Here is a 26,015-nt window from a genome sequence, read left to right as displayed (position 1 = left end):
GACACCAAGGACTGGTGGCCAAAACGGTAGAAAGAATCGAAACAGTGGCATATGGCTTAAGCTGCAGGACTGTGTAACAAGGAGGTATTCCATTGTCTCTGTGGGATCATCTCCATTGACAACGTGGGCTTGTACAGGCAAAACACAGAATAATTAATTAGCCTAAACTTTGTTGCAGCAATGTTAGACACAGTTTTTAACTTAGCAGAAGTACATAACTGGAAGTGAAATAAGGAGCTTGTTTTTGGTTCAAGGCAAGACAGAAATTTGGGGAGGAAAAAAGTGTGTGTGTGTGTGTTAGTGTGTGCGTGTGTGTGTGTGTGTGTGTGTGTGTGTAAATGAAAAGAGATTAAGAGAAATAAAGGCGGCCATGGAGACACAGAGAAAATGACAGACAGACAGGGAGGAGAGAAAGAAAGGAGGACAGAGGGAATTAGCGTTTCATTATTAATGTTTGTCTCTGAAAGCCCACAGGCTCGTCCCCTGAGATCCTGAGCCACCAGGCCTCACTTCACAATGTCCTACTCTCTCTCTATCTATGCCTTTTTCCCCTCTTTAAATCCTGCATCTTTCGTTCTTCCTCTTCATCCGTTGCCACAGCTCAGGCTCTCTCTTTCTCTCCAGGGACAGAGCACCGCAGTGACAAATCAGGAAAAAAAACACTGTACAATGTGACATGTCCTCATATTTCTCTCCTCTACCATTTTTCTCTCTCATCACCCAACACTTTCTTCCACTGTCATCCATTCAAGATCCCTCACAATGTATCATCTCTCTCTTGACTTGCTTCACCTCCTTCTGTGTCATAGAGAGACTCATTTCCTCCCTTTGGCACTGGTTGGACTAACGGCTGATGAATCAATGGCATAATAAATGTGATGGTTTTTTCAAACAAGACACATTGGAGTGAAGTTACTATCAGTGACAAGTTTATCAGTGGGTGCTGGGAGATGGGGACAAATACTAGACAAACACATTATTTTGCTGTTCAGCACCTCTTGGATTTAAACCTGGTAAAATAATTCAGAAGTTGACCAAAAGTCAACTGATCTTTTGGGCATTTTTATTAAGATATCTTTTTATTTCTGGGGTTTGTGTCATTTTTTGATGCATTTTTTGATGATCTGTGTGTTGCGGTTGTCTGATGTTCACACAGGCAGCATTTATGCAGCTTGTCTGAAGAGGAGCTGCAATGTGAGGATTCAGGTATGATCACGAGGGCGCCTATGGCTGAGAAGTAGAGCGGTCGTCCTCCAACCTGAAGGTCGGCAGAAGTGTCCTTGGGCAAGATGCTGAGCCCCGAATTTACCCTCATAGAAAAGAATGTGCTGCTAATAGATCCACTGTATGAATGTGTGTGTGAATGACAAACTGTAATGGATAATGCTTTGAGTGGTCATCAAGACTATAAGTTCTACATGAATACAAACCCTTTTCCATTCCTTTAAAGAGTTGAAAACATTTATATGTTGACATATTCAGCAGATATGCACTGTGGTGACAGATCAGTTTTTTACTGGCTATTGCTGAGAAAATATGCAAGAAATCTATTTTCCAGAAAAGCAGCGCTGTTTACGCAGGCAGTGTGGACGCTCTAATCTGTTAAACATGGGTGGCAAAATGAAAGGCAAGCCATTCGGCAGTGCACACACACTGCTTATTCAGCCAGAGTGGCCAGGGCATCATAGAACAAACAAATGCATGTTAGTCTAGTACAGGGGTGTCCAAACTTTTTGTCCCGAGGGCCACATACAGAAAAAAATACGAAGGACTGGGCCACTCACGCCGCCACGCCCCCCTGCCCTGGAGTGGACTGTTGACAGTCGCGTCGCTCAGGGCGGGGGGGCGTGGCGGCGTTCTGAGGGACAGCTAGCAAGTCAGCAAAGCAATTCACCGCCAGACCACTAGGTGGAGTAACGTTTTTTGTCGAAGAAAACCTTAGAGACACCTTCTTTGTCGACTGTTTATTACTTTTTCTGGAGGACAAATTTGTCCCTGATCTTTCTACACAGCTTTGTACACTCGTCGACCTGCAAATCGACGTCAGCCGAGATAAAAAATGACATGTAATCTCCTTCCAGGAATTGCACGTCATCTGCGTGTCCTTGTATTTAGTCAGTGACGGGTTATACAAGTGGTCATACTTTCAGATCTCTTCTGCCAAGTGCTCTTCTATTTGGTCCATATCCGTTCTTCTAAATCTTCCTTGGTTTCTGCCGGTATTATGGGGCATGAAACCGGAAATATGACTCTGGAAAGGATGTAGTTAGCGGACCAATCACAGCCTTGCGGGCTGCGTGAGGCTTGCATAGCTTTGTCATATAGTTACAAAAATTGGTGAACGCCCGCAAGCACGAAAGGAGCAAAACATTTTTTTTTTTTTATACATTATATTTTTAGACATTGATGCGGGCCAATTAAAAATGGATGGCGGGCCGCAGTTGGCCCGCGGGCCGTAGTTTGGACACCCCTGGTCTAGTAGAATGTATACAGAGATGGAGCCAGACCAGACATGGGCAAAGTACGGCCCGCAGGCTGCAGCTCAGGGGTTGGCGACTAATTTACAGACTCAGCAAAAAAAATGTTCACAGACAAACTTGGTAGATGACTTAAACAGACTTAAAAAGTCATCTACCAAGGCATTTTTTTGGGGGGCATTAGAAATAGCAAAGGCTAGCAAGCCTTTCTCGGAAGGCGAGTTTTTGTTAAATGGCCTTGCAAATAAGTGCTTTGCTACTTGGTAAAGGCCAAAATTCCATGTAATGATAGCTCGGCGGTAGCTCGGTCCCGTCAAAACATATTTTATCCAACATTTTACATACAATAGTGTAACAAAACATATTTGAGTAAAGTTTATTTGATGTAAAGGCTACTTTGACTTTTCAATGAAGCCCATCCCACAACCTCACACGAATGAGTCAATTTTTGAACTATACAGCACCAGCTTGCGATTTAGACGCTTTGGCTTCATTTTTGGGCATCAAACATCCATCATCCATCTTTATATAAAGAGTTACTCTACACGTTAGTTTACATTTTGTTGCTCTGGTTTATTCCTTAAACCACTCTACAGTTGCAGATATAAACGTAATGCTGGTACAAGGCCTGTCTTTGTGTTCCATAGAAAAATGATTTAATTTCTAAATCCGCATTTAGGAATCTCTGATTGATTTTTGAAACACAGAGTTGATTCTTCAGACTGAGTGATGTGTCATAAGTAATGCATTCTGTTTGGGTATATAACTGTAGAGCCTGAGGACTCCTCGTGTTGTGAACATTGTGATGATGGTGGTTTAGCAGATTATACTTTGTAATTACCATCATCGGGAGTAGGCTAATGAAGCTAAGTGAAGGTTCAGTCAGTAAGACGGTCGCCTGGTGCATGTCTCCCAAGTCACATACACAGTTTCTGCTACACCTAGGCTCCAGCAGCTCATTCTATTTTTAGCCAATCACTGACTGACATGCGTGCCTTGAGCCAATCATGCCTGAGCTATCAGAGTTTAAAATGCTCTTTCTCACTGCTGTTATTCAGTGATACTAAGCAACTCTCCTCCACACCTGCACCACCTCAAATCTACAATACAGCCAAGTCTAGTTATTACTAGACTAATTTCATAATATTGGGTTGAAAAATACCCATGGCAATTTAGAAGAAACAAATTAAACTAGCCGATACTTGACGTTGTGAGAACATCTGTTCTCTTAGGGTTAAACATTCAGTTTAAAAACCTTCACCTCAGTAACTTGGGTTAAGAAAAAAAGGAAAAAGGCCCTTCCCATAATCTCAGTTTTTATGATTTCTCATGCAGTTCATTGCAACTGTGCGTATCTATGTTAAAGCCATAAGGGTTTACAACTACTTTGTCTCGGACCATTCCTCATGAAGGCTTTCCCCTCCTCTTTTTACTCGACTTTCCATTTTCTCCGATCCTGCTCTTTGCCATTGAGGCTCTTTTTCTCAGTACACCAACATATTTCCCTTCATCTCTTTGTTTGTTCTCCTGCTTCTCCTTCCTCTCACTCTAAAATATTAAATGAGGTACAGATGCTTCAAAATCATGTGAAACGACTCAGCAGGATTCTTGTGTAAACTAAAGGGACAAATGGTCAAAAAGTAGAGTGGATGTTCCATGTGATGTGCATTCCAGCTGGGCCTTGGTTTCACATGTTTCTGCTTCTAGCTGAGAGTGAGTTAAACATCAGAGGCAGGCCACGCTGTAAATAAGCAAATAAAAGGCCAATGATCGATGTTTACAACAGTCTAGTATTTCAGTTCAAGGCTGTGCTGCAAAGCAATAGATGGTCATACAAGCGTGATAACCAAGCTCAGTCGAGATGATGGGGCCAATTTGCCCTGTAACCCGAGTGTGATGATTTAATTAATAGATGACACAGAAGCAACTATTCAGATGCTGCAGATACGCACTGATAGCAGAGGAGGGACAGGCTTCCTAATGGATGGAGAAACACTCAAGAGAGAAATAAATCAAGACAAGCAGGGCACTCTCCATGTTTACAATTATGTGAGTAAGACAGGCTCATGTTAACAGACAAGGAAAAATAATATCAACTACTGGAAACTGCTTTGTTAAAAAAATTTGATGCTTTAGTTGTGGTTGTACTGGACTTTATGATAGGTCACTGAGGGTATTTTCAATCAGTGTGAGCAGTCATTATCACTCTCATACACTCATATGTATGGAAAATGTTAAGTTAAAATCATAAGCCTTGCCCTCAAAATGGCAGAAGTTAGGTTGAATAATTAGTTCAAAATGTATAATGAGTTCTAAAAACATAGAACTAACTGACTTAATTCAACTGTACTGAGAGAGCAAGACCAACAAACAGACATTAACTGGACTCAAAAGAAATCATGTGGTCCGATATAAATTGCCAACAGGTTTGTATGGAGGTTCATCTGACTAACTGACTTTACTTAGTTTTTTCTTTTCATTTTACATTTTCTCAGTGTAAAGAGTCACGTCACGTCTTTGGCTGCTGCTGTCAGTGCTGCTTTGAGTCTGTGCTTTGAGACCTGGTGATGAATTCCTGCCAATTATACAAGCTACATGCATCTCTCCTTTTCCTGAGAAAATGTGCATTACCACTTCTTTGGTTGGACTTGTCCATGTGTTTAAACAGTGGAGATGAAATGTAAATTTGCATTTGAGAGAAATGTCTGTCAAAAGCCTGGTTGCATTATTTATATTTGTACAAATCAGTCTAGCAAAAGTTTCAGGGAGATCCTCACCTCTGTACATTTGACATTGTTTTTACAGGTTAATGTTGATGGTCTTCCTCTTGGCAGGGTAGTGTAAATACTTGTGATATATGGTGAGGTCTATGCAGGCTCCAACCTGAAAATGGCCGATGGAAGTAGTTTGGTCATGAGCTAATAAAAAACTTGTTGACATGGCTTTACAAGTTATACCATGGTATATTTCAAACCTTCTTTGTATCGATGGCTTCACCTACAGCCTTCTACCTCCCATTAGAGCTGATGGAGCATTTTGGATGAACAGCAAGACATCTCTATTTAAATATAAATAAATTTGATTAGATATATTATTTAAACGTTCAAATTAGTTTGTGTAGATTGATGAAATTACAATGTATACATAAACTGTACATGTGAGCAGATGCTATGAGCTTTTACTATGAGCTGTTACTGTATGAACCTACAGCTCTGCATAAAGTTTATATAACAGATACATACATGTAAGTTAATTTGCAGTAACACTGACCTGACATGTAATTTGGTTGCATCATGTGGCTCCTGTGTGGTCTAATATGAAAGTTTTCTAATATTTTAGTATCAGCTGGTGTTAAAGCACAAATTAGACAGACTACAAATGGCACTGTTTCATTTGAAACTGGTCAGGTCAATGGCTGGGGTCACAGGAAGATAGTGAGGATGAGCGTATTTCTTTTTCCCTGCAGGTGAGACGAAACTGACTTACATAGTAACTATAAACAAAAACTACATTTGATGTCATCAACAAAAAGATGTCAGCGAAATAACAATATCCTATTTTTATTTTAAAAAGGAGACAAATTGACATATTCAGGGAAGAAATCACATAATCCAAAGTCTCCCTCTTGTCTCTGAATGGCTGCACATTTCTCTTTGTGCATGCTTGAATTCCTTTCTGGGTGACTTTGCACATCAGCAGTGCACAGTGCAACAGTGTTAAACCTGGAGCTTGCTGCTCCCATGGCTATATGTGCTCAACCAATGATGTGAGGTGGAGAAAGTACATGATGGCAACATCAGCGCTTGGTTAGGGGAAAAAAACAGGTTGACATTCAAAGCCACTTAAATTTGAGTTTGTGAAGTACTAGTGGGAGAAAAGCCATATTACTCTGAAATAACTGGAAGCAAAATTATAGACCTGAAGACACCACAGAAATGTAGCTGACATTGACGATAAGATGCTATAATATTGTTAATTCGTTTTGACTTATATTATATTAAGGTACCCTGACAGAGAAAGGCAGTGATGAAATTACATATACCACCAGCATCTCCTGACAATGAAACATTGCCTTCCAACGCAGGTTTAGCCAATTAAGTACAAGTCATTTTGCTAGATAAACTGGAGAACCTCCTAATTTAGCTAAAATTGTTTTATGTGGTGTGTAAGACAGTCTGTCCTATAGGTTTGTAATTGTCATTAGCAGTTCTTTTAGCCTCAAATCATTTATATTGTGCTCAAAAAGAATAACAAGGGATTTTTAAATGTAATAAAGTAATGTGGACTTGTCTCTTTCATTTTGCCTAAAATGGCAAAACTAGTCAATTAAGAGTAAGATTACTGAATATAAAAATATTCTCCAAAAGTAAAGCCAGAGTACCTTGATCGCTCCCTGGTGGCTGGCTGTAGTATAGGTCATAAACCTGGCCTCTGCAATTGGTTGATGTGACATGGACTGATTGATAAACTAAAAGTACAGACCAAATGTGTCAAAATGAGTAGTTACTTGATGTTATAAACACAGGACTGACATGAAATTTAGTTAGTTTTTTAGTTTAGTTTAGTGCGTGTATCAGAGCGACCTTGCTAGTATTCGCCACTGGTTAGACTCTGGCTCCGAATTAATTCTTAGGGTCAAGATAGTGGCATTGGTACCTGGGATGTTTGCCATTAATTGTTGGATAGTTGATGGAAATGGAGATGTGGTCTCAATTTGTATATACAGTCCATGGCTGGGGCTAGCTGGTTGGCATGCTAACTACTATAGAGAAAGAAGTAACAGAAATAGAAGCAAAACAATAGTTAACATTTGTCTTTATTCTACCACCAGAGGTCTTAGTGAATGAAGGAAAATAGTTTAATTCTGAACTCCAGCAATTCAGTCACTGCAAGATTGGTAACATCTTTTGATTCTCAGCAAATGCTTATATACGGCACCTTTGCCTGACAAATTGGTTATTCAGCATACTGAGTAACCCAAGAAACTCAAAAAAGAAAAGATCTGGCCAGTTACATGCAGCCATTTAAATGAAAAATAGAAGAAAACAATTACTCAAGCAGCTCTCTCTATGAAGCATAGTGAGGGAGGCTGCTTTAGAACAGTGCAGCATGGCAGAGGGCATATTTAAACTGTATAGTCCAGGAGGAGAGCTTCTCTCAACACCATCAACGCAAGCAGGCCCACGAGACTCTCCAAGCCCGGCTCCACACACACACACACACACACACACACACACACACACACACACAAATACACAGTAAGAAAACTACTAACAGTTTTGTAATGAATTTGTAATCACATGTCAAAAACAACTATTGGGTGATGGCTCACATAATACGAACACACCACATCTACACACAGAGACACCCTGACATAGGCTCACAAATCACTCTTTCCCCTTAAAGTAAAACATTCAAGTGATAAAACTGCATAAAAACTTGATTTATAGGCACACATACATGTGTGTGTGTGTGTGGACTACATCATACAATCTATCTATTTAAAGCGCCTCCTGCGGCTACACACACACGACACATGAAATGACAATGAAAGACATCTTAGAATTTTCTGTAAAATGAGGAATGTGTCATTTGAGACAAACAACAAAATTCTGCCAATCAATTTAATTTTCCATTATCTTGGGGATGGCTGTAACTCTGGTGTGTCATAGATGTGATTGGGTTTCATTTTTCCAAAAGCATGATTGTGATTTATCAATTTCTCTTTTGTCCATCTCCTGATTAAACAGTGTAGGCTGTGTGTGGGAAATAAGACACATTCATTCCCAGCTAGAATGGGCATGATGCCGTGGCTTCTGAATATTCTGGTGGTCTGGATACATTGTGGGATCCTCAGTGTTTGTGCTGCCACCATTCCAAAGCTGAGGCAGCTTTTCATATCAAAATACTGACAAACACTAAATGAGTAAAGTGCAGCCAAGATAAACGGCACTTGATTATGTAGTGTTAACCACTCGAGCAAGTTCTAACTATCAGTACCAAAAACCTGTTAAAACCCCCCGGAATGTTTCATAATCTTAAGGATGGCTTTAAAGTGCATTCTATAGAAACCCAGGTCATTTTAATTTCTCCAGGAATCATCACGAAAAAAACAATTAAAATAGAGAAATATAACATATATGTATGACTTTCTTCATTCTGTTCAACACCCTCATATGTAGGTTTGTTATAAATCAAATGTAATGAAAGAATACCGCAGCATGTAGGTGTTGCAAAGATTTAGATCTTGGTCCAAATGGAAATTACTTTACGTGCCCACCCTCGTCTGTGCAACACTCACAAAGGAGAGAGAGCAAAAGGGGTGAAAGGACGATATAGAGCAAGATAGACTGAAGAGGAGGAAATATTAACTGGGGGTCACTGGTAAAAGAAAAAGTCACTTGGGCAATCGATGGACTCAAAGGATTTTTTTATTCCTGTCAATTGAGAGTGATAGAGCTTACAGTGATCACAGTCCACCCACAGCTCCACTCCACAGGCCAAGGGAAGGTAGAGCACTTTATTGGTGACTGGACTTTGATCTTGATCTACAGGACTTACAGCTCATACCCACACACCCTCAAAGCACTACGGCACAGAAAATCTGACTTTTTAGCTTTCTGGAAAACCAACAGGATAAAGCAAACTGAAGAGATAGATGAAATACACTCTACACCCCATGAAGAGCAGACAAAAATACAACCCTCAGTCTCCACAAAGTCACCACTTTGTATAGAAAATTGAAATCAAATGAAATGAGGGAGTATTTCAATGTAACGAAATGTATTTGTTGATCTTTTGTTGCTTAAAGTTTTGATTTTAAATGTTAACCAAACTTATAAACATGGCCCTATTTTGAGCTAATATTATTTTTTTCAGATTTCTGAAAAGTTAAATTGCCTAACCAACTTCTACTGAGAGATAAAGAAACATAGAAATGGTTCCTACCTGAAAAAACACAGCCATGGCTGCGATGATCCTCTTCTCCCTGAGCGATGCACTGAGGCTGTCGAAGTCATCCGAGTTGTACATGTAGATCTGCATCTGTGAGAGACAGAAACACTGGGTTACACCTTGAGAAACATTCCTTCATTGAAGATAATAAAACCATACATCACAGTGTGCTATTATGAATGAATGCACACTCTCAAAGTTAACCGTAATTATAGCTATACAGATACTTTCTACCTACAAAATACTATTGATATAAATGCTCTACTGTATATAGAATATAGCATTCTGGTGTTTGTATGTATAAAGACTTCAGCTGGATCTATAGTTGTAACAAGAGGTCAATGGGAGAGATTGAGAAAGGTTCAGATAGCTTTTATATTATTATATAACAATGTCAGTCTAATTATATAAAAGCATAGTTATAATTATAATGAGGTCTCAGATTTCACGTAGCTTAACACACGAACACTGGATGGATGGATATATAGCTCTTCTACAGCCAGATGATCAGTCCATTAAGCTGGAGCTGGAAACAGGAAGCACCAAAACAAAACATCTATGTAGAATTAACTATTATGTCAATTCTATGACAACATTAGGATTTACTTATATATAAACAAATAGTCTTTGTCCACATTTATTCAGATGACAGATGGATCCAAGTATGAGCAGACAACCTTTGTCTGCTACAAATGTGAAAACTGCCCTTCATGCTTTCACTACATACTATGGGATTCCCTGCTGTGGGATTTTCACACTCCTGACTAGAACAGCAGCAAATTCAAAGACTGCTGCTGCTGGAAGCCGCTCCTTCATATTAAGAAGTAAAGAAAACTTCTAATAAGATTTAAAACTGATAAACAAAAAGCTAATCAGAAGGACAAAAACATTTTTTTTCGCCGTTACATGTACGAGAAATGTGGACTAAACAAACTGCTAACATTAACAGCTCTGGGCTTCATTTATTGAGAAATGACTCAGCAGAAAATCTGCATTCACTGCATATTTTTGTGTTTGCATAATTGTGGTGATGAGGAAAGGCTGGAATTCAAATGTCCCATTATATTTGACTGGCATTAGCTGTAAAAGGTAGCTAGTTGGCATATTGTATAAACAATCAGTGAGGCCTGTGACCCATTAGAACTCATACAAAATAAATCAGTTGTTTCTTTTCTGTAAAACTGTTTTCCCTTTTACAGAGGAGTCCACATATCTCACATATGTTTAATAGTGTTATAATTAATGAGTAGGTCTGACCTGAAATATATCTCCTAAATGTCAAACTAGCAGTGTTTGTTACTATTAGTGCTCTACAAGCAGTATTTGCCATTCAATCGTCATTGGATATCAATGACATCCCAATACTCATTTCCTATGGTATTAGTCCATCACTTTCCTACTGTATCTGTTCCATTCAGACCCAAGCCCCTGTTAAAAAATGATTTTTTTATTAAATAGCTCCAAAATATTTGAATGGAACTAAATATTGCTTCCAATTTGGGACTACTTTCCAAATAAGTTGACTTAAATTACATGATTTCAGTCATGGATATGGTGACAACAGACAGCCAGTCATCTGGTATCAGAAGCAGTTTCAGTTGGCAGTAAACACAAGAAGAAACCTCAAATCATCAGACAACCATGTGGTAATTTAGGAAAGGATGTCAAAATTACAGTGTTTAAATAGGTTGTGAAATCAATGGAGGCACAGAATAATGTGTATCAGACAGAGGATACTCATTATCATCTTTTTAACCTTTGGTTAGAAGGATATATTTATTGTAGCTTTGGGCCTTGGAATGGGATTTTATAATAGCAAACCAAACTCCCTATAATCCTCATTAACTAAATGAACAAATCCCATATTTGGTGAATTTATGTAAACACAGTTGTCAATCGAGATGTTTATTAACGCAAGGTAAACTGTCACTTTGCTATTTGTGTTGAAAAAACAACCAAGTTGCAACCTAGAATATTATGAAAAGTGCCTAGAGTATGTGCCACTGCTCAGTGAAAACCAATGAGACGCACAGACAGGTCAAACAGTCAGGCACTGGCGGTTGTCATGGTGACACATAATAAATGTGTGCGCACTGTGTGAGAATGAGGAATACATTATTGGTTCTGTATCTATGTGCATGTACACAGAAACTGTGTTCATATGCACATGCGTTTACATAAATTGTGGCGAACACATTCCTGCCAAAAGCAGTTTCGTGAGCTTTTTCTTTGCCAAGATCAACACTGTCAATATCACTCGTGTTGTAGTTTCTCCAGCTTGCTAATCCTCGCATAAAGAGCCCGTGCATCGCTTTTTGATCTATTTGTGGAGTAAACAGTTGTCAAGCAGCCTGATATAGAGTCTGTTTGGTGAGTTTATAGCAGAGACGACTTGACTGGTACATCACATTGTCCCAGACTGGAATTAATTATAATCAAAGTGGAGAACTGTGCTTGGGAATGTGTCAGTGAGACAGCAGCTCCAAAAATTTGAACCGGTTTATACACAGCAGTATTTGTCTTCTTCGCATAGTGAAGTTGGATAGCGATGACACCAAATAGAGAAACGACTCAATTCAAGCAGCCATCTGTGACAAAAGCTGAGTGAGAAGTGTGGTGCAGGGCTCCTCTGGGCCCTTATATCAACTGCTGAGTCCCCCTGCATTATAATGCCATACTACCAACTTTAAATACTAATGAACTAACCAAAATTCCATCAAAATATCTCATGACACTGTTTACCACTTAAGCGCCCGTGCTTTCTTTCAGTTGTTCTAAGGAGAGAGCTTATATAACATCCTAGAGGAGAAGCCCAGCACCTACTGTCTTTTCTCCTAACGTGTCACCTGATTTGTGCAGCCTGTCCAAGTGTTTCTGATATAAAAGATCTGAACAAGAAGACTTTTGTTGTTGCCATGTCTCCCGAGCTGTACCATATGTCAGACTATCACAACAATGACACAACAATGTGGCACCAGATCAGCCAAATTACTCTGGGGAAAAAATCTAAAAAAGTCCAGTCACTCTACTGAACTGCTCATTAATCCAGCTAAAGGCAGACATTTTTGTGGCTCGAGTCTTTAATCGACACTTTCTACAATGAACTACACCTTATATTGTAATGTTTGGAGTCACTACTTTGTGCTGATGTTTATCTTTGAATTGTGAACTCTGCATGTCAATATTTCACACTGGTACCACAGTGAGTGTGCCAAATATATTTTAGCAGTCTGTCTGGGAAAGAGGAAGCCTGCCTCCCTCTCAGCGATCAGCCTTAGGGGGCCTGTAACAGCACCTCTCCTTTCCTGGAGTTCAAAAGCCTGAGTGGGAGAGATGCTGTTGAGCCCGGAGGCTAGTCATCTCATCACCAAACAACTTGTTTATTCTTTGCTCAGGAAAACACTTTGGAGAGGAGAGGGGACGCCTCCTGTCACTCACAGGGCACCCAAGGTCCACTTCCCCACTTTTGAATGTTCACATCAGGCCAAAAGACATCATCTCACAGCTGTTCTGAGACCAGCCATACACAGAGCTGCAACCTGTTATCTGAGCTGAGGAAGACCCATGGTTAGGTGAACGCTTGGTTAAAAATCCAACTGTATGCTCTGCCCTCCCAGGATTAAAATTAAATAGAAATTGACGCCAATGAGAGCCTTTCTGTGACACTGCAATGCATTCTGGCTGGTGAGTAAATGTAAAGACGTGACACACCAAAGGGAAGAAAAGGTAAGCATTCTTCATATCATATAGTGTTCTTCTTCAATGTTGATGCTGCAGTCATGCTTTTGTTTTACTACACTGATGCAATAATGCTGCTTATATTTCTTTAAAGAACAGTTCAACCTTGGAGTTATTTAGCTGCATCATTACAATTGCATCCATGTCTAATTTAACTTCAATTAACTTAAATTCTAAAGAGACAAGCACTGTACTCCCCTGTGAGTCAATCTATGAGGCTGCTATGCAAACCATGTAGAAAACTGTCCGATTGGTGAAAGCTCAGAACAAAAGTTTGTTTTACATTATGTCATGTTATGCAATAAACAGTTGTTGAGTTGTGCGATGTGAAAAATAATCTAGATAGATCAAATTATTTTAACCCGTAGATACAGTACGCATACAAACACATCCTTGGACATCTCATAACTTACACCATATAATATTTACTTATGTGTACATGTGTGTGCCTGAGCTCATCATCAAACACAGATGTGATACTGTGTAATGTACTCAATGAAACATTAATAAAGGTGAAGGCAAGCACAGGAGACAGACTCTCACCATGAACAGGCTGCCGTGATAAATCAGGCAGCCTGCACTGCTGACACCTTAATGCATCATTATTATAGATGTTCTAAGTGGTTTCTGAGGGAGGGAACAACAAGCTGATTTAAAGCTAACAACTCACCTGAAACACCAAGTGTACACACATTCATTCTATGATGGTAGAAGATTCTGTTATCTATCACTGTGAACAGCTCTCCTCAGTGATACACACATACATACACATAGTGTTGCGCATGAACACGTCCATATTTTTTTGTGGACGCTGAACTGGACAAATCAGTTTACAAATGATGAACGTGAGAGGCGTTTACTCCTGTGAGTGTTTAAAAAAAAATCATTATCATATAGGCCATCATGTTAAATACCAGCAGCCTGTGAAAACCAGGAGCGAGTGAAAATATGTGTGTGTGTGTGTATGTATGTGTTGCTCAGACTGCGAGCATACACACACAGGCCCGGCGACCCCGCCTCACTCACTCACAGTGACACAGTGAGATAATAGGACCAGAGCTCGTTGATGTGAACCAGGCAGTAAGTTACACTGTTGAGGAGAAGTGGCAACAAACTGTAAAAACAAAGTTTCCACTACTGTCCACAGCTGTACAAGGATCATGGGTTTGTACCGTGCTGGAGTTTCCTGTGTCCTCCCACACTCTGCTGCTGATCTGCTCTCACTTTAACTAACAAAACAGCAAGTTATCAGGACCTGATCAGAACATGACGTTTACTCCAGATTTTAAGAGGCTGCATTTAAACATCATGAATAATGTGTCAACATTTTGTGCGCACTCAGAAAAACACAATACAAACACACAGCCAGGACTCAGTGTTAAAGTGACCAGAGGATCCGTATTCATGATCTGACACCATGGATTTATAACTACATAACAGGCCTCATGATGCCAAGTGTAAAGTTTTCATCACACTGGTCAATGGTATTTATCCTGTGGTTGAAGGCTGTTTATAGTGTGTTGCATTGCTGCAGTTTGGACATTTGTGAGACAGAAATTGCTCAAACACTAAGTGCCATCATGAGAAGAGGACAGGGATGTATGCACAGTGGCCTGACTTCATTTCAAACTGCTGTCTCTCCTCATTCTTACAGTATGAGCCCAGAGGTTAAACATAGAAAGACTGAAGGTGATGAGGAAGATCAGTCACTTATGGCCCACCCTGTGGCCAAGAACATTTATAGTTTACAAACTGTCTGTCTCTGCCTAGACAGTGGCACAGAACACAAATACCTACATGCTGCGACAGTCAACTAACGTTACAGAAAAACTACATGTCACCTATGGTTTTGCCATTTGTGAGTTTAGTGCTCATTGCCATTTTTGCAGATAAACTCTGGAGATAAATAATGCTAAATTTGTGCACAGAAGATGAAAGCTTGGATATAGCAAAAAGTATCTGGGCGGAGTTTGTTGTCTCTCTGCTTGTCCCACAGACCAGAGACATGCAGTTATTTGGCAACCTTAAATCACAAATCAATGTGTTTCAAAGTGTCAATGTGATTGTCTTTGTCCGAATGTCAGCTCTGTGATGGAGTGGCTACCTGTTCAGGGTGTACCCTGCCCCTTTACACCATGGGTATCAGCCATGGGATTGGCTCCAGCCCTCGGACAGTTTTCACCGTTAAGTGGTTTGGCTAATGGAATCGGACGTAAATGTTTGAAAGTCTGGGTGGAGCTCAGGTCAGATAAGCAACCTTGACTATACTGTTATTTAATCTTGTCCATCAAGCAAACACAGGTTAATCCCTACTTTTTGTCATGCTTATGTACGAAGTGAAGAGGTGCAGAAGATGAGACTTATGCTCTCTCCAACACTCAACACTTCACCAGTGTGTCCTAATAGTTATGCCAAGAAAACCTCCAATCCAAGTTGCTCAGACAGCTGTTTCAGCTGGCTCCTTTTAACACAAACTAGCCGTGGCTCGACTCTGAGCTCCCTCTGGGCGTCTGACCTAGGTATCTTGGTGTGAGCCAAGCTGCGCAGGAAACTAAGTTCAGTGGCTTGTGTCCTCAATCTAAGTCTTTCTGTCAATACCAAAAGCTCCTGACCATAGATTTAAGGTGGAATTTAGATTTTCTGGAGTTATATACGGTAGTTTAATGCGCTTGCGCATGTACTGTGGGTTATATGGTAGTTGCAGACGCATGTAAGTGACGTATGTTGTGAGACACGGTCATTCAATAAAGCGAGTTTAGCAACTAAGAAGCCTCTATAGCATTGCTTTACAACTGGTACATCCAAACCTTTGCTTTGGGGCACAGCTTAAGGCCGCAACTCATTTCAGCCCTTGACACTTGGCTGTTAACCTCCTCATTTTGAAGGTCATGGTTTGATTAAGCCAACAAAACCACATAATCTGCAAAGATCAAAGAAGAAATTCTGAGGTCCCCAAACATGAAGCACCTCACTTCATGCCGAGAATAGGGACATAGCTCCAACTCCAATAACATGAGGAGGCTATTTTATTGGCTCATGTAGATGGCCTTAATATCCCATTCTCCTGCAGTACCCCTAACATGACCAGGCATGGTCATCTGGTCTATGAAACACTGGATGAGCAAACTTCATGACCCCTCTAACAACCTTACAGGAGTAACAAATTGGCTGTTCGACAACCAGGAGGAAATCCACCATCGCGTTCTGTTAGTTCACTGGAATGTCAATGCAGTTGGTTATTTTTTCAACAATTTTGTTCCATTCAAGGAAACATTACCTCACAATGAGACTCAACTTTTCTACCAACGGAGTAGATCCAGCTGAATATAAGCAATGTTACTCACCAAAACAGAAAGTATACAACTCTCCAAAGGAAAGATAGCTTTTTCTTCATTTCTTATCAAAGTAAAGGGACTATTTCCACCAGAGGGGAGTCAGCATTTTCCCCTTTCTCATTAAGTAATGGGGACATCTCTGGAGATAAAGAATATTTTATTGCCAGTTCTCAGCCAATTTAATATCAGACGTTTAACAAGAGAGGCTTTAAGATAATTCAGCTTTAATGCGAGATGTCTAAATGGTGATAGCAGAGTTTCAGATTGCTAACATCATAACGCTCAACACTAGGAGGAGCTATTATTCCTATGCATTACACTCGAGGCTGTGACTATCACACACGCATGCTGACACACACACGCACACACAAACACACAAAAGAGAAAATCAAAAGCAATGTACAGACTCAGTGGACAGAAAGTCGAGCCAGAACTGCAACTATCTCATGAATACATTCAAGGAAAAATAGGAGCAATGAGAAGTTTATATATGAGATTTTCTGCAGTTTTGGCTGTACTGTGTATTTACTTCACATATATATTTCACTGAAAAGAACCTAATGACTTCTTGACACCGATTGGCTGGCTGATTTGCATTAAAGATTTAAATTGTGGCAACAGTCAAAACTTATCGATACTTGTAATCTTATAGAAAAATTAAAAATAACGTTAGTCAAGCTCGAACAACATAATCAAAAACACACTGTTGTTCAGCAAAAACGATGCATTCAGAGGTTGTATTATCGAAAAATACCCCATAATTATATCCACGTGTGTTGTTTTCTTATACAGGGACACATCTGCTCTCATTTATTGCTAGCATAGCAGGACTTAATAATAATATCTGAATCCAAGTAGCTTCCCTCGATACTGATATGATATTTTGCATTTATTTTCCAAGATAAAACAACAACCCATAAGGATCTTTTTATAATGATATGACATAAAAAAAAGAAAAAAATTCTGTTATTCAGCAAATCGCTTAATCCCAAATAGTTTCAGCCTTCAAATGAAGAGATCTTTAAATCAAAAGACCCACGGAAAGTTTCATTACAAAATGTCAATATCCCAACTGACTAACTTTAATTAAAAATGGAAGCTAACATCATGATTGTGATTTTAATATGATAAACTTTGTCTCATATTGCATAGTTTAATTTTATCAGCTCTCACTAAGGACATGCATGGAATTTCTATGATATTAGTAACTGAAGACATACTAATGAAATATGTTGCAGGCTCAGCAGTCAATAATAAGAAAGACCTTCAAACGTGTCTGAGGCAGACATAACTTCTCCTCTGATTCCAACCACAGGACAACAATTCAGAAACATGTGTCCCGACAGAAACCTCTGAGAACTCCTATCATTCTTCCCATCCACCTTCAAGTGTCTCCTGGGAAGGCTCTGTTGCCTCAGGATGGAAATGTAAAGCAGGGGGTGACTGGGGGGGCTGGGTGGAAACGCTGCCGCTACAGTGCTGAGTGTGCGATGAGACCGGGCATGGCAGCCCATGATCCCCCCTGAGGGAGTGACAGATCCGAGGTGACATAAGCAAGGCTTGGTGTGAAAACAGACAACAGAATGTTCCGCATGGACAGCACATCCTTGCTGAGAGGAGAGAGCCAGTACATCAAGAGCAGGGTTTGATGCTGCCTCTCTTCCTCCCTCTCTCTCTCTCTCGCCACGCTATGGGGTTTTGAATTCCCTCGCCACCTCAGAGCAAGAGAAAGGCCGTCCATCAAAGAAGGTCATACGACGTAGTGTTGCCGGTCACTGATGCAACACACTCGCTGCCTTTCATCTCCCTCGCTGCCATGGCTTTACAAAACAGATTGGAGATGCGGGCACAGGGCTGTACAGTCTGGGTTATGAGATATGTTTAGAGCATGCTGTGGCCTCGTGCAATCTATCTGAAAAACCCAATTGAAATGCATTATGTGAGGAATAGCCCTGAGAGTCAGCTGTGGCTTTTTCAATTTCAACAGTGTTACTTTTTCATATAAGCAATGGGTTTGGGAGGAGTAGGGTGGGGATATTGCTTTTGCCCAAAACAGAAAACCTAAAAAAAAAAAAAAAGAAGAAACAAAATTAAGAAAAAGAATACAAAAAAATGGTAAGGGACTGACCCCATCAGCAAGCCAGATTATTAAAAATGGTAGATAACAAGCTCGGCAACTGGGACAGGATCTATGGGCCCTCTAGGTAGCATTGGGCTTTTAAAGAATGACTGTTTTTTGTGTCATTAAGGACAGGCACCAGGAAATACAACATAATTTTAGGGATGGAGTGTGTTCCCTATCTGAAGGGAAGACAAATCATAAATAAAATATATAAATATATATATTTAAAAAAACAAGGGAGTGCAGCCTGGCAGTAATCATTTATCTTTGACGGTCTAATGGAATGTAGCTGGCTGAGAGCGAGAGTGCAAGATTTAGAGGGAGAACGAGAAAGAAAAGACAATAAATGAGAAAAAAAAGGCTGAAAAGCTGGATGTAAAAATAACAGAGGGAAAACTCCCAAGGATAAGGTACCATTACTAATAAGATCAACAACAGAGAAAAACATCCCCCATCTACATAATGTGGTTTTGTACGGAACACCTCCACATGTTCGACTGCAACATCCAGTTAGACTGATTTCCTTCCTCCTGTAGGGAGCAACAGGAGAAGAGAGTGAATAGTGTTTTTCATCAGCTCTGTCTGTCTGTATAACAGCACTAACAGTGTTCTTTTCCGCCTGTCATGCTACTGCATCAACACAGATAGCTGACAGCTCACCTCTCGTTTCACGGACAAAGGCACACATATAGCCATTGCTTATAGGCACACAAATTCTATTATAATGTCTTATACCTCTCCTGCTCAGAAATGTGTCAGGAAACGTTGTTTGTCTCGAGATTAAAAACTAAAGCCTGTCATCAAATCATATTGATACTATTTGTGCTTTTTAATCAACTCAGCTTTACACCGTAATGCAATGGTAGAGTAATACATTAACGGTATGTGCTTCATTTGCACGAACATGCATAACTGTGACCTTAAGAGGAGCTTAATATGCATGCGTTTGTTATTTTTCTACACTAATCTTGTGTCTGGCAGCGAAGTGGAATCCAGCATGGAAACAATAATGAAGGTCAGAAGCTGCTGATATTCCGCCTTTTCTATGTAGCTGATGAACATAAGAAGTCCCACCAAGAGTGGGCCAAGATATTCTGTATTACCTGGCACATTCAAGGCAAGGACTGCAAACTAGTTACTACTTTGCAAAAACAGCTTCGCAAAAGTTGTACAAGTACAGAAATGTGCTCAACGTGTTGATTGGACGTCAAGGATACACAAAAAATCCCCCAAGAGAACTTTGGCTTGTTAACAAGAAAACTCCAAAAGGCAAATCTGAATGTTAACATTTCCTTCAGGCACAGGCCTGGGATTGCAGAAATGTTACTCGAAGGAGGATTATCAATGCAAAAGACTGGAGCCAGTGTGGATCCAGTGTTCGGTAACAAACAATTCCCATTAATTCCCGTTAATTCCAATGGAAAGTTTCCCACTTTGAATATTCCCAAAATGTTGCAACCCTAGTTGCAGCACAAAGCTTGGAATTGCTGTCTGCCTGCCAATGAGCTGCTCTTTGGAGTTGGTGCTGAGTTCACAGAATAAATGCAGCTTTTACCTCTTGTTGTTTTTGTCAGCTCCTGTAATTGAGAAAAAAAGGGGTTCATCTATATTCCCTGTTAATCATGAGGGAGAATCCATTGGAGATTATTCCTGCATGGCAATTTCAGAGAATATCAGTAGGGTTTGCATCCATGTTCAATAATTCTGCCTCAATCAGTTCACATCCAGTGCCAAAGGCCTTTATTTAAAGAGGTGGAAAGACCAAGGCGGTGAATGGGTGTGTGGATAGCTAACCTTATACACAACCTGATGTGATTTGAGTTACTGTAATTGAACCTTAGTTTTCCAGCAATATTGTCACATCAATTATATATTTATATATTCATATCTGGTTTAAAGGGGGCCAAGGCTTTCGTAAATCACACCATTACTTTATTCTACACAGTTTCATCCCAGCTTTAGAAGAGTAAAGTTGAGATCCCGTTTTGGCAGCCCAGCTAGGGAAGAAGTAATATCTATATCTCAGTTTCCCCAGAGTTTATATCCTCATGGACAGCCCTGTATCCCCCTGCATGATGTGCTTTGAGTTGATGTAATGAGCGGCCTTGTGTGGCATGGTCACGACAACTGTAAACATCTCAGACACTGCCAGCTCACTGAGGTGTTTTTGATTGTTTGACAAATATAAGCCAAATAAAATGTTATGGTGCCAGGTTACAAGTCCAAATGAATGATAGTGTTTGTGCTGCGCACACTGACTCCAATACTGTTTATATCATAATTCACAGTCAGGAAATGACTGCCAGAAACAATTAAGGAAACAAACGGTACCAAAAATAGAGAAGCATGAATTAAACTGCATTATTATTCTATGTCAGAAAGGTGTCGTATTTCTCATATCGTGAGTAAGACTAGGGTGGACACTGTTCGCCTCTTTGAAACTTGGCCTCTGTGTTGGTGGTGAATTTGGAACTCTCTCCCCTCAGGTCTGATTAAACAAGGCACAAACAAGAGCTTAAACAGCTACACCCCAGTTTGTGGAAGATCAGCATTCATTTTTACCTTCAGTGTGGCATACGCGCACACACACACACACACACACACACACACACACACACACACACACACACACACACACACACACACACACACACACACGCCTGCCCGCACCACATGCGCTGGGAGAAACAAACTGTTTGCATACTGAGCTTTGCAGAAAATAGTGGGGAGAAATGAAAACTGCTACCCAGTGTTATCATTATTCATCTGATGATTTAGGGGCCAGGATGTGCTTTCCATTTCCCACGCAGCAAAGGTTGATGGGAAATAAAATCCCATTCATCAATGACACATCTTTATCTGTGATACCTGCAGCAAAGCAAAGACGGGAAATGTGTGTGTGTGTGTGTGTATGTGTGAACGAGTGCACAAAGCCCCCCTATCACATACACACACACACACACACACAGCGCCTGTGCTCTCAGCCCCCCTATCGCGTGTTAATTTACAGTGCCTTTCTTATCTAGGCAGGTGGGTAAAAGCTGGCAGAGCAAGTTCTGAAGCCACACACACACTCAGCCCTTCCCCCTCCATCTTTCTTTCAACCTTCGCTCCTCTCGTTTATCACGTCTGGGAGGCTTGGGAGGAGGTTGAGATAAAAATGAGCCTTGGCAAGAGGCAGTCAGACAGAATGGATAGCTCAGCTCCTCAGCCAGCGAGCCCCGATAGCACCCTCACCTGCTCTAAGGGGGGTGGACAGGTGAGGTACCATGGTGGGAGGTATAGACCAGGTCTCTGATATAATGCAGGTGGAGGGTTCCAGATTTCATGATTGATTTCATGTTCATGCTGGAATAGAACCAGATAATACAACACTGGCTGCCACAGATGTCCTGCTGATGGATCTTGGTTTTTCTGTTCAAAAATGTCAGTAGGTAAATATGCAGTAGCTGAGAAAAATGTCTTGGAATACTTTAAACTCACATGCTATGATTGCTGCCAAAAGAGGCTTCTACAAATTATTGGAGATACCCGTTTTTGTAAAGGTACAAACATGTACTAATATTATGTTTTCACTTTGTATTGGCAATCTAATCTCATTATAACATACCAATTTTCTTTTCCCCCAACACCTTCTCATGTTGTGTCATTGATTGATCTAGGTGTGGGAAACTTCTCTCTGAGATTCTGCAACATTATCAAAATAATAAAAACCATCAGTTTTCTGAAGTTGGCTGCCAGTAGTAGAACCTGATGTTGTCTTTGAGTTTGAATTTGTTTGTCTCTCTTAGTTTTTTCTGTTTTTGTGGGAAGCAAGATTAAGCAACAGATTGCCGTGAAATTTTGTGGATTGGTGGGATATGACCCAAGGAAGAACGCATTGATATAGGAGCCTATTGGAATAAATGGGAGGAACTATGATTATTATTTTTTTACTTTCTTTTCTGCGTTGCCCAAATAATAATTTAATCTGTGGCAGTAATGAGGGCTCAATGCATAAAGTTTGCCCTTGTGCAATAGATTCAGAGTAAAAGATACACAGACTCAAGAGGAAAACAGAAGGTTTCTTTCAGAGAGTCCATTGTGAGCCACTCACACAACTGCAGCTGAAACTATGAGCTCTGACTCTCTGCATGGGCGGTAACAACTTAATTGATGATAGTACAAGTGAATATGCAGCAAATAGGGCTCTACAGATCCCCTATGTTATTATAAGAAGTGTTAAATGTTTTTTTTTTATATCATATACACACCCTCCAACTTCTGCGAGGTATTTAAACTACAAAGATTTCCCATCTCTCCCTTTGCTTGTCAGTGCCTCTGCTGCCCTGCGTAAATATCGCTGCCTGTTGATTCAGCCCCTCCACCACCCAGCGTCCACCTGAAGGCTCCGACAGGGGGGTTAAAGAAAACACTTCCCATTATACTAATGTACTCATATCTGGGGATGTGAAGTCGGAGCCTAGACGATGAACTCTAACTATGTTCTACTGCTGCGATAAAGGTTCCACACGACGCCTGACTGATATGAGGTAATATTGCTGCAGTTCAAAGGTTGTTAATATACAGCTGGATATTTAAGCACATAAAGTTAAAGTTACATACTCAGTAAAACTCGTTGCTTTCAAGGTTCTCTGTGCTACATTGCACCACTTCTCCAAAATAAAACTAAATCCTTTACATCCATGTGAAATCTAAAGCTCATATTAATTTGTCATATAATACAGTATGATAAGTGATGTCCTGAAGAATTCAAAAATGAAAAATGTTCAGCAGTGTCTATTGATCAAAAAATGATGTTTGATCATAGGGTAGGAATTATATAATCATGACATCGCTATGAAGTCAGAAAATACCATCATATTGTAGTAATGCATTTTGTATCCGATAACATCAGTGACTCAATATGGAGCTTATTTATATTAACCAACCATTTGCCATTATATGTTACATCATGATGACATCATTATGGCATTTTATATAATATCAAAAGTTAGCATCGACTGATTGAGGAAAATGCAGCACACACACGGTGTGCAACACATAAATGAGGTGAAACAGCACAGCAGATCAGAGTGTTAATCATGCTAACACAATCCCAAACATGTTTTCAGTTAAACTAGCCCACACATCGCAGGCAAGGACCTGCACTGGGTCCCCAGAATGTTCCTATGAAAGCTTGTATTTTTTAATTGGCTTTCAATGTGCAATTGTTCTGATGTGAATGTGCATCACAGGTAAGTAGAGTGTGCATTCACAGCATAATACACTAGTATTATCGACGCACTCGATTTCTGGAGGTCTATTTTGTCCACTACTCTGCAAACAGTGTGTGTAAACTTGTTTTGCCTCTGTTATTTGACCTTGGGCCAGACTTAGCAATTCAGAGTCGACCACACAGACTCCTCATTGAGAATATGTGTGGGGGAACTTATACATGTTTGACTTTGGATGTAAAGCACAAAACCGTGTAATGAGAGTGTACAGTGCGCAGGGGTGTGCATACCCACATGCAGGAGCTGCAGGGTGACACACTCCAGCAAAAGACGTGCACTGTGCTGCCTGGCAGTGCTGTGCTTGGCATATTAACCACGGCATTAGCGTTTAAAACAGCAGGTACGGGAGCAGCAGGTCCCTACTTCATCATGCCATTCACGGGCCCTATTAGGCTACAATTACTAAATGGCAAGGCTTGTAAATCATACATCATTCATGTGGAGAACTCAGAATAAGCACTCCTCACAACGCCCTATGCAACACAGTGAGCTGCTGAGAGGAACGTGTCAGAGGGGAAAGCAAAGGAAATTAAAAAGGATAGGATAGAAAGCAGAGAGTAGGGAAGCAAAGGGAGGGGGAAGGGAAAAGGAACATACGAGAAACAAGGGAAAATCAAAGACAAATTCTGGAATAGCAGCAGAGTGATCATGGGAGAAAATAGAGATAGGAGAAAGGAAAGAAAAGAGGAAAATTACCCAGGCATCTCAAATGGTGTGTGGGTGCAGGAGTGGAATGTCATGAAACCTATTTTAGATTACTTTATTATTACCAGAGAAGATTAAGTATTTTTTTTGGAGAAACAAGAACTGTAAATCATGCTCTACACAAGATGTACAAGAGTCTGAGGGGCAGGTTGGAAGGAAATATAGTCAGAATCAATCAAGCATCACACATTGATTTATAACAATGCAGCAGCTTTCTTCAAACATTTTATAACCCCAAAAGATATGCAAAACCTTTGAGGATGAATTCTAATTTACATTTCCTCTAATAAAATAAGTTAGCAAACACTAAGTTTAGAAGATGGGGAAGTCATTTGTGCTGCAGAGTTTGGGTCATGAACCTTAATATTGGCTGGAACTAACATTTTGAGTAGATGAGGGTGCTAACTGAAACTTAAGCACAAAATCCAAAAACCACAACTGCCAACACACTGAAAGCCCTAGGGGATCAATACAGTCATCCTCTGGGAGCTATCAGTGCTTGTATAAGATATAATCCATCTACCATTTTATTACTCCACCAAGCCATGCTATCAGCATAGCTAAATAAGTAATATGAATATGTTCAGCATGATCTGTATCGTAACTCACTGGTGGGACATGTTCTCTACATGATGAGTGATTAACTGTGTCCCATCATATAATATTCGTGCAGGGATCTCATAATGCCATATCAATATCTACACTACACACAGTGTACTGTACAAATTCAAGGAGAGACATGAACCAGTAGCAACTAAACAAATGTGAAGCAATATGCTTGGTTTACTAACTTAGTGTGAAGCTGTGAAGTGTGAAGTCTCAATATATGACTTGCCTTTGTCTGCCATGAGTTCATCACCAGTAAGACTATCAACTTTTGCCTTCGTATCAGCTGAGAAAACCCATATCTCACCTCGCACAAACACTGAATTCAGGTCAGTTGAAAAGGGAGAGAAATATTGAACCACAACCGGAAAAAGTTGACACATGGGATGAAGTTTTGAATATTTTCCCACAATCTTGTCGACTACAGCATCAGCAGCCCATGATGAAGAAAGATGACTACAGGGAGACAAGTAAGTATGTCTTCATTGTACATTTAGATTCACTATTCAGCAGATTATACGTAAGGCATTTTCTATTGATCTCTTTAGTCCTGGTGAATCATAAATGAGAGCACATAACTTGATTTTATTTTGAGTGCAAATTCAAATCTTTCCACAAATAAATCTTCCTGGACGAATTTGGAAAAATATTTGTCAAATGATGCACAAGACTTCACGCTACAGTTTTCAATTCTATAGAATAGAGCTGCAATAAAAACAAGGCCGACATAAATCCACTCAGTTCACACGTCATGTTTTGATTCTGTATATAGAGAGACATCTGCAGTGTGGGAGATACATAC

At 40.1% G+C, this 26,015-nt stretch overlaps 1 protein-coding gene across 1 annotated transcript in view; it reads right to left on the bottom strand.

Annotated features, from left to right (window-relative positions):
• ptprga (protein tyrosine phosphatase receptor type Ga) overlaps positions 1-26,015 on the bottom strand; it is a 352,902-nt gene that overhangs the window by 81,408 nt on the left and 245,479 nt on the right. Inside the window, exon 5 of the mRNA XM_061070454.1 lies at positions 9,426-9,521. Coding sequence (XP_060926437.1) covers positions 9,426-9,521 — 96 coding nt within the window. The remainder of the gene's footprint in view (positions 1-9,425; positions 9,522-26,015) is intronic.

This window comes from Limanda limanda, chromosome 4 (genome assembly GCF_963576545.1).
Source record: "Limanda limanda chromosome 4, fLimLim1.1, whole genome shotgun sequence".
Taxonomy (NCBI): domain Eukaryota; kingdom Metazoa; phylum Chordata; class Actinopteri; order Pleuronectiformes; family Pleuronectidae; genus Limanda; species Limanda limanda.
This window is presented reverse-complemented; position numbering and strand designations above follow the sequence as displayed.